Genomic DNA, 13,956 nt, shown 5'->3' with positions numbered 1-13,956 from the left:
CACCACCACCACCTCCACCTCCACCTCCACCTCCACCAGCACCACCAGCACCACCGCCCGCAACATACCACAGTTGATTCCAGTGGTAGACAGGCCTTCAAGGTATTGGTTTTATCTTTTGTAATATCTTCATGATCAATCTCTTCAGAGCTGCAGGAGTAAAATTCTAGGGTTTGTCTGGCCTGTAGGAAACATGAAGAACAACTCAATTTGTGACACTGTACTGCATCTAGCTCCCAGGGAGGCTGGCACCTGCCTCAGTCCCAGCTGGTTGTCCTAGACAGCCATCTCTTTGACCTACAGGGAATCCAGGCTCTTGGTAAGACAAGAGGAAATGGGCCATTTACATTTTGTCTCCCTTTCTTCTCTCCCTTTGCTTCGGACATCTTTCTCTGGATGACATGCTTTTCCTTGATATCCACACTATAGATCATTTCAACAGGCTGTGCTAATCAGCCTCTACACCATGCTGTAACACTTGCTTCGGGTGAAAACCAGGTTTTTGGTTTTTTCTTCCTTTTCTTTTGCCAAAGAGCCTCTGTCTTAATATCTTTTTCAAGTATGCTTCTGATGGGGAACTATTAAGGTCACAGCTTGGTGGCTACAACAAACATGCGAACCCTAAAGACCAGTTGAGATGTCATTTGCAATCCTGTGTGTGTGTGTACACACATGCACAGAAGTGCCTTTTTATATACATAGTGGAGGGCACATGGTTAAATATAATATTGGAATTGAAGACATGAATAATTTTTCGAAAGAAGACAGACCATATTTCCATTCAACGAGCGTGGTGTGTGAAGAGTCCATGCTGCACTTGAAGGAGAACAACAAGTAAGAGCACAGTGGCGTGGCCTCTGGGAATGCCCTGTGTAGTGGAGGAGGTCGATAAGAAAGGCAGAAAGGTTCTGAGGAGGGGTTGGAGAAGAGAGCAGACACTTTCCTGGAGATGGGCTGTTAGCATTAAGAGGCTCAGAATGCTGGGAGTAGACAAAGGGGCTGGGGAGAGTTTAGCCTGGAATTTCATGAGTCAAGCATGACTCAAGGTGGGAAGCATGCTGTGAGCAGACAGTGAGATCCCTGGCAGTGAGGCAACATAATGTTCCTCAGCAAATATGTCCACGTTGTCCTCCTCCTTGGACCTGTGAACACAGTATCTTCGACCGCATCTGGGAATTCAGGTTGGAGATGGAATTAAGGGAGGGAGATGACCCTGGATTTTCCAACTTGGCCAAAGGTGATGACAGTGGCTTTGTAAGTGGAAAAGGGAGGCAAACGATTATTCGTGATACTCGGTGAGAAGGACATGCCTGGCCATCGCTGGCTTTTGAAGGTGGAAAAGGCAGTGAAAGAAGCTTCTCTCTCAGAGCCCCGTGAAGGACAGCCCTGCTGACATCTTGACAGTAGCCCACTGAGACCCATTTCTGATCCCAGAGATGTAATAATAAATGCATATCATTTAAAGCCACAGAGGGTGTGGTCATTTGTTCCAGCAGCCCTGCCTCTTAGAAACCAAACTCACCACCACTGAGTCAATGCAACGCCGCTGTGAGTTTGAGAGATTACAACTGTTTACAAGAGTAGAAAGCCTCCTGCCTCATCCTTCTCCCGCAGAGCAGCTGCTGGTTTTGAACTGCTGACCTTATGACCAATATGCAACCACCATGCCACCAGGGTTCCTTAGCACTGCCCTTTGGGGATGTTTCAATCATTGTTCTGGGCAGGTTCTAAGAAGCTCCATTTGGAAATGCAGGCCCAGTGTCACCGTTCTTCAAATCTTTCCAAGAGACATTGGAAACTTTGGATTCTTATCTAAAAGATTTGATTCAAAAAATCAAAGTGGAAAGTCGAAATGAATGTTTAATTATTAATTAATAATAAATTAAGCATTTATCTGTCCTGTGCTTCTGTGGGCCCACTGTGGCCATTGCTACCTCCGTTCTCCTTCTCCACAGCAGCCAGGTGATTTGCTTCAGCAAATTTGACAAAGGAATGATGTTAAAAAAATATGAAATTGAGTTCTGTAGTCTTTTGACCCTTAGTTCTGCATCCGGGAGTAGAAGAGTCAGCTTTTCTCTCTCTCACATAAAGCATCTATTTAAATGGGAATGTCTGGATTTTTATCTTGATCGAACCTTTCTTCAGGAATCAAAGCACTTCCCTCTGCCTTTTTTTTAAAAAAAGACTGGGCGAACTGCCTTTTTAATTAATATTGATTGAACTACGAGGAGCAATTGGCAGCACCTTATGAAAGATTAGAAGGAGGAGGGAGGGGAGAGTTCTTTAAGAAGAGCATTGAACTTATATTAAGATATTCGTAAAGCAACAACCTGGACAATATTCAAAGAAGATTTACCATTGAGTGGAAAGGTAAAAAGGCTATCTTTTAAAACATTAGCCTTCGCAGCAAAAAGCAGTAGGAGTGGAACATCTTTAGAAAGGAAAAAAAATGCATTCAAATAAGACAGTGAATGAAGCTGGACATAATCAGGCAACTCTTCCCTTAGAAACTGGAGGAGGCCACGTGTGCCGTCCCAAGGTTCCCCAAGGCAGAGCAGCCTCAGAGCCGAAGGTGGAGAGCAAGCAGCTCCCGGGACAGACAGGTCTAATTCGTCTGCGTGGCCTCCGGAGCACAGAGTATGCACCTGATCACCGTTCCCTGGATGGATTGGCCGTGTCAGAGAAACAGCGTGGACCTGACACCGTTCCATCTCTGTTGGCAGGCTCTAAGGAGCACTGTAAATATCCACTTCCCTCTGTGTACACATAGCCCAAATGAATGGCATTATAATTTATTACCCCTTGTACTTTCTCTGGACACACAATTTCATCGAGACTCTTTAGCTAATAGTTTGGCCATTTGTTCCGTCCCCTCTCCCCTCCTTGACAGCTCCGGATTAACTTTCGGGGATTCCCTGCGGTTCCTTCAGATGACCCGTGATGCCAAGAAGCCCCCTCCACGGAAACACTGCCCGAGCACGCTCATCAGCTCACCTTCTGAAGCGTGCTGCTGACGGCCTGCAGCAGGTTTTGGGAGTGGGTGAGGCACTGGAACGTCCCAGGATCTGGGGAGACGACCGGGAGGTTCCTGGCCAAGCTGAGGTGAGCCAGGAGGATGAAGGTAGTGATGAGGAAGAGGCCTAGGGGGGAAGGCAGGGGGAGGCTGAGCTTGTCCCATGGTTTGGCTCGCCTCCACTTTCCACGCTTTGCTCGTCCATCATCTCTATATCAACCCCACCCTAGTGTTCTCCAGCACTTGATCCGTGACTGGAGTTCTTGGCAGGCAGCTGGTCTGATGCAGGGGCAGATGCTGGCTAAGTGTCCTGTGTGCTGCAAACAACGTAACTCCCGCCATCTAGTCGATTCTGACTGACAACAATCCTACCTACATGGGGTTTCGGAGGTTGTAAATCTTTTCTCTTGGAAGAGCGAGTGGCTGGGGGGTTTGAACTGCTGGCCTTGAGGTTAGCCACCTGCTGAGTACCCAGCAGTGGCACTGTTATTGCCCTTGGCTGCTAAGGGGTAGATGTGGAATTGTGGCCACCCCAGAAAAATGGCCTGGTAACTACTGAAAACAAAACAACACAACAAAGCAAACAAACAAAAACTCAGCCACTGAATCTCCATAACATAAAGTTCTACTCTGACACACACACCATGTGTCACCGTGGTGTGGACTCCACGAAAGGACAACGGATGAGGTCTTTAGCTGAGCTAAGAGAGGGGTGTTAGGCTTCGAGGTACCCAGAGGGAAAACATGCAGGGACAGTGCTTCCAGGGGGTGAAGTGACTGCCCAAATTCAGGACCACCTGTCTTAGAAATAGCGGGGGTCATGAAGCCTTGCTTAGTGGCTGGCTGGGACCCAGCCTCTTAGAGCTGTAGCCGCGGACCACTGGGTCAGGCACCTCCCGCCCTGGGCCTCCCATCCATGAAGTGGGGCTAAGGACATCAAGCTCGCAGGACAGTTGGAGTCCCAGGTTCAAGGTTCCCAGAAACGTGTTCTACTTGGCAGCCAGCGTGCAATGCTGTCTGCCTCCTCCGGACCCCGCTTTGCACGAGGGCGCTGGCCGCCTCGCAGCCTCGCTAGTCTAGCGCGTCGGGGCCCTAGCCCGTGGCTGCCCGGGGTACTCACTGCGCGGCCGGCACATGCTGAGTGGACGGTGGGTCGCGGGCTGGCGGACTCGGCAGGTGAGGGCGGTGGCTTGGTGGCTCGGCCCCGGGGCGCACTTTTTTATAATTGCCCCAGGCCCGGGGCAGGACTTTCCCGGACTGGGGCGTCTTGCTTTCTTTCTCTCTGTGGCTCTCTCTACATCAGCTTCTCGGTGACACGCGGAGTCCGAGCCCCGGGGCTGGCAGCGCTTTCGGATTAACTCCCTGGGTGCCGCCACGCTCGTTCCGGGACGGCCCCGCCGCCTCCAGACCCGCCCAAAGCGAAAGCGAAATCCGCGCAGAGTCGCGATGCAGGGTCGGGCCTGGCCCGCCCACTGACCACCAGCCCCTCGGAACTCCCTGGCAGCCCCCCACCCGCCCGCCCGCCCCCTGCCCTTGGGCCCTCGGCCGGCCTCAGCTGGCACCCAGTGCAGCGCCCCTTCCCGAGCTCGCTCGCGAGCGCCCCCACTTCTATCCCCTTTATCCCGAACTATCTATCCCCTTTATCCTTGTGAGTTCTGGATGGGAAGAGCAAGTCATTCATCCGTGGTCTAGTCACCATTCATTCATTGGGATGACTCACCGTGTGACACTCCAGCCTCACTGGCCCTGGGCCGGTATGGAGTACCGCAAACCAAATCCTGACTCAACGGTGCTTTGTGCATGGGGCGGGCTGGCCTTAGGACACTGTTACCAATCTCTGGGAGACCCCAGGATCTTAGCGGCTCCACGAGAGAACCGAACCTTTACAATGCAGTGCCCCCAGGTGCAGGGTTCTGGGAGGCGAGGGCCTGAGAGAAGGCACCTTCTCGGGGCACTCACTGGGAGCAAGGAGGCAGCCAGGACCCCAAGGGGCAGGGTACCTCAGGCCTGGGGGTGGAGGGACAGGCAGGTGTTAGCGGGCAGGATGGGATGCTGCTTCTGGTTAGCGAGAACTTGGAAGAGAAGCAGTCAGTGATGGCCCAGGGAGGTGGCACTGAGGGGAGTTGCTGATGGAGGTGAGTGTGGAGAGGGGGAGGCCGTGCTAAGAAGTGTGCGCTGCGTTCTGAAGGTGGGCCTCCCTGTAGCAGTTTAGGCCGGGAGACAGGCTTGCAGTTGCATGATAGGGAAACCGCTTTTTCAACAGTGCAGAGGATGGGTCCCAGGGATCAGGAGTGGGGCAGAGGGAACTATCAAAGCCACACTGAAGAAGGAGAGCCCAGGGTGTGCAGAAGGAATTGGCATGCCAGGGAGGGGCAAAGGCGACTCCCAGGGTGTGTGTGTGTGTGTGTGTGTGTGTGTGTGTGTGTGTGTGTGTGTGTGACAGAGAGAGAGAGAGGTGCTGGAAATGGCTGAATCCAGGGCATCCTGGTTCCTGCAGTGGTAAAGTTACTGTAAGAGATGCTTGAGTTTGAGCGATGGCAAGAAGTTCCGATTTGGATGTGCTGGGTGTGAGGTTCCTGGGGGACTTTTGGAGTTCACTCATTTCTCCCACAAGCGTTAGTCACCCTGTGTGTGTGTGTGTGTGTGGGGGGGGGTAGAGTGTGCTTGGTCACTGGGTCGGAGCTTCCCATGGATCTGACTTCACCATTGAAAGAGCCTGGGCCCGGCTTTGGGACAGGCTGAGAAGACCGGGTACTTTCTCCTCTCCCTTAGGGCTTCATCAGAGCCTGGATGGATGAGGCCACTAAGCTTGAATACAACGCCACTTGGAAGTTGGACTATAATGAGGAGAAAGCCCAGGTCACCCCTCGTCTGCTGCAGGCCCTGCTCCTTTGTTGACATCTGCACTTCCCAGATAGATTATCTGCTGGAAGGTGATGTGGCATCCACTACAGCTTTTTTAAAAAGCTACCAACAAACCCATTGCCATCGGGTGTGTCTGACTCACAGCTACGCTTTAGGACAGGGTAGAAGAGATCTTTAGGGTTTTAGAGACAGTAAATCTTTATGGAAGCAGACGGACTCATCTTTTTTCTGAATAGTGGTTAGTGAGTTTGAACCAACAACCTTGTGGTTAGCAGCCCAGTGCTTAACCCATTGTGCCAAGAGGATCTTTATAGGATTTTTCCATACTAAACTCCCTCTTGTTGAGTAGATGCTGGCTCCTATCCAGCCACTAACACAAGGTTGGACTGCCCTTGTCGGTTTCTGGGACTGTAACTGATAATAGAAATAGAAAGTCTCATTTTTCTCCCAAGGAGTGGCTGGTGGTTTTGAACTGATGACCCTGTGATTAACAGCCCAATTTGTAATCCACTATGACACCAGAATTCCTCCCTAGGCATGTGTAAAATGAGAATGGCTGATCTTTAAGACCCTTCCAGGGCTGCTGTCTGTGAATTTCCTCTTGGGGATAGAGAACAATCAATTGTCAGAAACAATCATGTCTAACAGATTGTGTAAAGCAAATGGCAGGTGCTGAGCTGTGTTGTTGCCACAGGGATTTGAGGTGGAGTTGAATGTACTTAAAGTCAGAATGAAGTCAAGTTTATCACAATGGAACCATTTCTCCCCAGCAAAGATCATCTCCCAGGGTAAAGAAATCTCTGCTGCCTGGAGCAGCACAGGGTCTCTGCTCAGAATCACGGAGCAGCCACCAAACATGGCTCCTAATGTGTACTTCTGTGAAACAGTTCTCTGATCTGTGCACACTTTTCAGACCAATCTTCTGCTCCTCAAATAACATTACTTTTCATAGAATGAGATTGCTTTTCTAACAGAAACATTTTCTTTTTCCTGTCCATGATCATAGTGTCTTGCATAGTACAGGAGATCTTAACCGATGCTGTAAAGAATGAAAAACAAAACAGTGAGAGAGAGATTCAAAGTTAGAAGTGAAAAGGTAAGGCTGTCATGGCGTATAGGTGATTTACAAACAAACAACGCAGTGAGAGGAAAGGCTGTCACGATTGGTAGGTGATATTACAAACAAGCCAACTGCGAGAAGTCAAGAGAAGCCAACAGCTTCATCAGATCCAAATACCAACCTACACGCAAAACAAACAAGGATCGCTGGACTACTTAATTTAAAAGTGTGGTAAAAACAAGACTCAATTTTAAAAAAGCATAGTAAAAGTAATCCGCAAATGAAAAGAATATAGTAAAAATAAGACTCAAATTTACAGCAACTGCGTTTAAATAAGAGGAGTCCTGGACATGTCGTGGTTACACACTAGGGCTGCTGACTGCAAGGTCAACGGTTCAAAACCTTCACAGGAGAAAGACAGCCCCTTCTGTTCTAAATAGTGGCAATCTGGAAAACGCCCAGGGGCAGCGCCATCCTGTCCTACAGGGCTGCTGTGAGTTGGACTTGCCGTGAGGGCAGTGAGTTTGTTTATTGTTTGGCCTTTAAATAGAGAGGCAGTGTCATGGGTAAAGATATAGATTAATTCCTGGCCCCACTGTGTGGTTGGGGCACACGTCTCAGCTCTCTGAGTTCCTTCTGGAAAACGGTGGTGATGACAGTGCCTGCATCATCGGGCTGTTGTGACTGTTACATGAGTTAGTCAGACCACAGAGTCAACAAAGGGTGAGGTCCATTAACAGCCAAGCTAAGCTTATAAAGCGAATGATAAACAGAGAAATGGGTCCTGCGAGGGCCATGTAATCACAATAGTCATATTGGTCACATGGCAGACTTGAAATAAATTAGAGCGACTGAAACAAGCGAGATTAGAGACCGATTCATATAAAGCATAGGATGTGGACGGCACCCAGACCAATGCGTGCAAAGCATGGCTTGCTCAGTAGAAATGCCTTCAATGTGGTGAAAAAGGAAAGACTGAACTCTAACCTATCAACCTATGGGGATAAACTCCATGTGGACTAAGGCTGGTGGCAGGGGTCAAACTATGGCATCAGCAGAAGAAAATACAGGCGGCTCTCCCTGTCCCTCAGGAATGGGCCAAACTTACTGCCATTGAGTCGATGCCAACTCCTAGCCGTCCCATCGAACAGAGCCGAACTGCCCCTGTGAGGTCTCACACTGCAATTCCTTATGAGAGTAGAAAGCTCCTCTTTCTCCCAACGAGCTTCTGGTGGTTTCAAACTGCTGACTTTGCAGTTAGCAGCCCAACTCGTAACTCCAACAGCACCAGGGCTCCCCGGGAATGGGTAGGACTTATTAAAATATCAAAAACACCAGACCATAAGACAAAATACCGATAAAGTCGATTTTTTAAAAATTAAGAATTTCTTGTGGTTATTTGCGGGGTTGCTAATGAACAAGGTCAGCAGTTTGAAACTACCAGCCACTCTGAGGGAGAAAGATGAGGCTGTCTACTCCTGTAAAAGTTCCAATCTGGGAAACCTGCAGAGGCCGTTCTACTTTGTCTGATCCAGTAGCTATGAGTCAGCATCGACTTGGTGGCGGTGAGTTTTGTGTTGGCTTATTTGATGACAGGTACTATGGACAAAGTTAACAGAGAGCAGACAGAGGGGAAGGCAATAGTTAGCCTTGTCTAACAAGGTACTCCTAAAATTCAGCAAGAAAATGACAGAAGCACAAAGGAATAGGTAAAGTTTATGAATAGCTAATTTATGCAAAAGTAACCCCAAAGCTTAACAAGCCTCAGAGATGTTTAATTACAATCAGAAAAAAAATGCAATGGAAAATAACAATGAGATATCACTTTCTCCCTCATCTAATGCTAGGCTGACAACAGTGAGAACACTGGGTCCTGTCAAGTGTCGAGGGGAAGAGGGACTCAGGATCCCTGACACAATGCACGTCGAGTGTGCAGGTATCTTGGAGGGAAGGAGGCATCATTTTACAGATGAAGTACTAGGGCCTTCATAAAGCTCCTAAGAAATGGAATTAGAAGATAATGGGATTTTTCCATGAAGGTCTTTGAGGCTCCCCTCATATATGCACACCCAGATGTTTTATGCTGGGTGTATATCCCGAAGAGATTCTCACACAGACCTCTAAAGGGACATGAGTGAGATGCTCATCAGGCATTGTTGGGAGGCAGGAGGGATCTAGCTGGTCATCTAGCTGCCCACCAGTAGAGGAGCCAGGGAGGAAAACGTGAGGGCTTTGCTACACAGAGCAATTTGTAGCAGAAGAACAGGACTGGGTGGACGTGGAACAACATGGATAACTTGTAAAACCAAAATACTGGCTAGAAAACATAAAGGTAAAGCAATGAAACTGTGTACAATGATGGATCTTTCAAACTGCTGGGTAGGAGATGTGTGTGGGAATTCAGAACATTTAAATTATAGAATGAGGCTATGCAGACTTATGATCAAATACATGATTTCTGCAGCAAACTGTGGCCAAACCCATGAAGATTACAAATTACCTCGTGTAAATTGAATCTGTTTTATTACTTAATGAGTTGAAGAATATATATTTTAAAATATTTGTTCAGATTTCAAAATTGTGGATAAGTGATTGTGGATCTATTGTCTCCCTTAAGTGAAAATAATATATTCAAAAACAGTACACATTATGTAAAGATCCTTTAAAACAAAAATATATGTGTTAAGCACATTAGGATGGATACTACTGGGGGTTAAGGGGCATGTGAATGAGGAATGGAAGTAAAGGAATCTATAAACACGTATATACACACCTATATAATACCCAAAACAACCCCAGACTCACTACCATTGAGTTGATTTTGACTCACAGTGGCCTTCTAGGACAGGGTAGAACTGTCCCTATGGGTTTCCCAGATTCATCTTTTTCCAGAGGAGCGGCTGGTGGTTTCGAACTTCTGATCTTCTGGTTAGCAACCCAACGCACAAAGCACTTCTCCAAAATCAAGCTTCAGACTAGTGAAGAAAGTACAGACACACACACACACACACACACACAGACACACACACTACCCATAGATTTAGGTAAAATATAGACCTGTGTTCATAGGAGTCAAGGAAAATTGATAAACCTTTCTTTGCCTCTGAGAAGGAGATTGGATCTTTGAAGTGGGAGCAAAAGTTGCTTTTTATTGACTCCTCTTTGTGCAGTTTGAATTATTGAACATGCAAAAGCATCACAGCTTTATTTATTTTAATTTGTGCTATTTTATTTGTGTGTTTAAAGGCTACCTTCAGGGCAGGCGATGTGAATTACTAAGAGCTGCTGGGGTTGTTCTGGAAGTTTTGTGATTTTTTTTTTCCTGGATTGGGGTACTCTTGCTGGATTTACACAAAATTATCTAATCTGTAAGTAGCTTAGCCCTCCCCTGCCAAGGTAAGAGCTTTTGTGTTGGATCCTGCCCTCCCACCATCCCTCCTTCCCTCCCTCATTCATCTACGCAGCCACCTACCCACCCATGTATCTTCTCCATCTATCTTCTCTTTGCAGATATTCTGCATGTGTGCTATGTTCCTGTAAAATGGAATATGTCTTTCTAACTCTAGTCTGTGGTCTAGCATAATTTCATTGAGCAAGAATTCTGCTAACCAATGGCATGACAGAGAGAAGGAGCCTGGTTTGGCAGCTCTGGGATAAATTCAGCTCCCATCACTCTCTGTGAAATCTTGGGCAATTTCCCTGCCATTTCTGAAGTTCTGCAAAATAAGGAGCAAACAACCAGGCTGGTGGGGCTGTTGGGAAAGTGTATAGTGTGTGCTGAGAGAGGCTGAAGGGAGATTCCTGCCCCGCAAGCAGCATTGCCTTCTGCAGGAGATACAGTCTTGATCTCTGGACAGTGACCGACGTGACTTTAAATAATCTCCTGGAAGCTCATGATTTCCGAGTCAGAAGTGTTAGCATCGGTATGTTGATGCTATTTTGGTCCCCGGTATAGCAGGAAACAGAAGATTCCTAGGCAAGGCCTTTACAAAAGAAAAGAAAAAGAAACAATGACCGTTTCCTGACAGATGAGACCTGAAAGGGGGGCTGGCTGGCATCACCTCTTTTGGAGTCCCTAGAGAGTCTTTGTTTATTTTACACAATCATTATTCATTTACGTTTAATGTCCAGTGTTTTCGATTCCTTCCACAGCCATGTACTCTTGATCAGAAGAACTACTTAGATGGTTTTTATTTGTGTTTTTTAAAAGCACAGGTCTGCTGGCAACCACTTCCTTCTTTCACTTTTTGATCGTCTCAACATGTCTTTATTTCACCTTAATTTTTGAAATCTATTTTTCGCTTGGCAGTCATTGTCTTGCGGCGCTGTAAAGCCATCATGACATTATCTTCAGACTTCCACTGTTCTACCGAGCGGTTAACCATCAGTTTTATGATTGAGCTTTTGAGGGTAATTTTTGTGTGTGGGAGGAGGATTTGGCTGCATTCAGTTTTCCTTTTTGTCTTTTGTTTCCCTGGAAATGTGACTAGGACATTCCTAGGTGTGTTTTTCTTTGTGTTTCCTGCTTGAGGTTTCTAGACACATGAGTTTCATTCTTCTGTAGACCAAAACCAAACCAACTCACCGCCGGTGTCATGGCTTACCAGTTGGGCTGCTAGCTTGAAGCGTCAGCAATTTGAAGACACTGGCCACTTGGTGGGAGAAACATCATGCACCACCCCCACACACCGCACCCCTGTAAAGATAGCTTCAGAAACACACAGGGCAGTTCCACCCTGTTCTACTGCTTTGCTATGAGTACAATGACACCTGAAGACAGTTTGAGAACATCCACAATTATTCTTTTTCAACTACTGCCGGCCCAATCTCACTCCCTTACCTTGCAAGGACACTGATTACACAGAGGATTGGCTTTTTTGTTGTTGGTCATGTCATGCATGTGTATTATACCCTTTCCTGTGCTTTTTACCTTTTTATTGTTGGCATTCTGGCCACTCGTGCATTGATATTTTCTACCAGGCAATTTTTCAGGCTCCTAATGCCTTCTTAAACCGTGTCTAAACAGATGATGTACTTTTGCAACCCCAAAATGGGAATAAAAATAGATTTATAGAGATATTACTAATAAAAAATAATAGCAATGGAAACTTTAAAAACATGAGGTATTCCGTTCATGTCCAGGATCACCCTGTGATGTTGTCGTTGTGGAAATGGAACCCACTGTAAATCCAGGATGACTTGCATCTGAATTCCCTGTCTGTCTGTTCCAACTGTGTCTTTTTCCTCTTGGCCCTATCTCCTCATATGCCTAGGCGATTTTGATTGAATGTCAGATCTTGCCAATGAAAAATTATAGAGGCTGTCAATGGTGTTAACTTCTGGTAGATAGGCAGCAGGAGAGAACATTTTTACTCATGGATTAAATTGAGTTGAGGTTGGATTTCAATCTTTGTAAAGGTTTTACAATATATGCCACTTACTTTTTAAAGGTGTGGTCCTGTGAATTCCGACTAACAGCAGGGGATGTTCGCTGGGACCCTGGGCATTGGTGGGCTCTGAAGGCAACCATTTGTGATCCAGCACGGTGAGACTGGCGCTTGCCCTGTTTGATTTCTGTCTCTTAGCAGCCATTGTTTGTTCTTCTTCTCTGCCGCTGGGTCTGCTCTGCGGACTAATTGGTGCTAATGCAGATACAAGGACCAGCTCATTTCACAAGAATCACTTCGCTGCACATTCTTTCCCTCCAGAATTTTGGCATCTCGAGTCGAGATGGCCCTGGGTCTCCTGCACTTGAATATTTGTCTCCCCAGGGAATCTGCCCAAAGCTTTGCTCACCTTTTCTGATTTTTAACAGCCACTTACTGTTCAGTCTCTTAGATCCTCCACCTGTACGTGTTATTCTTATGAGCCTCCCCGGGGAGGGTAGCGTGCCTGGCTTTGCTCAGCAAGTTTTCCTTCGTTCAGGGGTCTTGGTCCTTCAAACCCTGATGGTTTGGGGAGCTCTTAGGTCTTTGGGACATTTTGTTTTCTTGGCGCATGTAGTCATTCTCACGGTTGGATATTATTTTGGTGACAAGCTAGCCTGCCATTGGTGGAAGTAGAAACCAAATAGCCATTTTAAATGCATGACAGCTAATTTTTTCCTCATTAAAAAAACCCACGTATATTGTTCTTGGTATTAGGAGAGCTATGAGGGACTGTAGAAAACGAATAACAATAACGACCTATGAGGTGGGTGATACTATTCTCATTCCCACTCTGAAGTCAGCCACCAAAAGCCATGTCATTAATCAATGACAGTGCTGGGATGTGAAAGCCTGTAACCACACTCTCACGGAAACCTATAGAAAGCTCTTTCTGTGCAGAAGACAATATGGCAATCTTTGTCTTTCCCACTTCCCCCAAACCAGAGCACAGCACAAAGGACGCTATCAAACAACGCAAGACCCTTTTTACCAGTTAGGTCCTCAGCATCTCTCATAGAATCTTTCTTCTCCACGTGTGTCCTCTGTAGGCAGTGTTGGGTGGCCCAATAAGTAAGGTAAGCACAGGCTTGCTTGTTCTTATTTCCCACCCTGGAGTGAAAAATTTCACAGGTTTCAACCACATCAAAGACTCTGCATCTAGCTAAGGCCGGTCTCTCTCTCCCAACCAGAGAACACCTTCCTACAGAATTAAAAGCCTCTTTTCAAACCCAGAGCCCCAGACAGGGACGACTGACCCAGTCAGCAAGGTCAACAGGGACTGACTTACTGGCATTGACTTACTAATCTGTAATAAATGGCCTCACATGTTTTTCAGATGTGGTGACACCCCTGTGAAGTTGTTCATCACAGATGAAGAAAATTAGCACACATGAGCCAGGCTTACCTTCCTTTTTGGGTGATCCACCCCTGCCTGCCTGTCATATGGAGAGCTGGGAACATGCAGACTCATCAAACAAATGCATGGGGCTTGGGAGGAGCTGGGTTCTCAAATTATATATATGTTACCATTTGTGCCTGTTGCTTTCCTTGTGTCACTGTAGGAATTCAGCAACACATGACAGTTGTGAAAT

General features: G+C 46.9%; 1 protein-coding gene across 1 annotated transcript in view; it reads right to left on the bottom strand.

Moving 5' to 3' along the window:
* IL12A (interleukin 12A) overlaps positions 1-4,149 on the bottom strand; it is a 7,878-nt gene extending 3,729 nt beyond the window's left edge. The window contains exons 1-3 of the mRNA XM_045297666.1: positions 4,134-4,149; positions 2,995-3,140; positions 69-182 (exon numbers count right to left, since the gene is read on the bottom strand). Coding sequence (XP_045153601.1) covers positions 69-182; positions 2,995-3,140; positions 4,134-4,149 — 276 coding nt within the window. The remainder of the gene's footprint in view (positions 1-68; positions 183-2,994; positions 3,141-4,133) is intronic.
* Between the last annotated feature and the right edge of the window lie 9,807 nt (positions 4,150-13,956).

Source organism: Echinops telfairi, unplaced genomic scaffold (assembly GCF_000313985.2).
Source record: "Echinops telfairi isolate 266 unplaced genomic scaffold, ASM31398v2 ScPeMD7_7420;HRSCAF=8458, whole genome shotgun sequence".
Classification (NCBI taxonomy): domain Eukaryota; kingdom Metazoa; phylum Chordata; class Mammalia; order Afrosoricida; family Tenrecidae; genus Echinops; species Echinops telfairi.
Note: the sequence above shows the minus strand (reverse complement) of the source record. Positions and strands in the feature narration are given on the sequence as shown.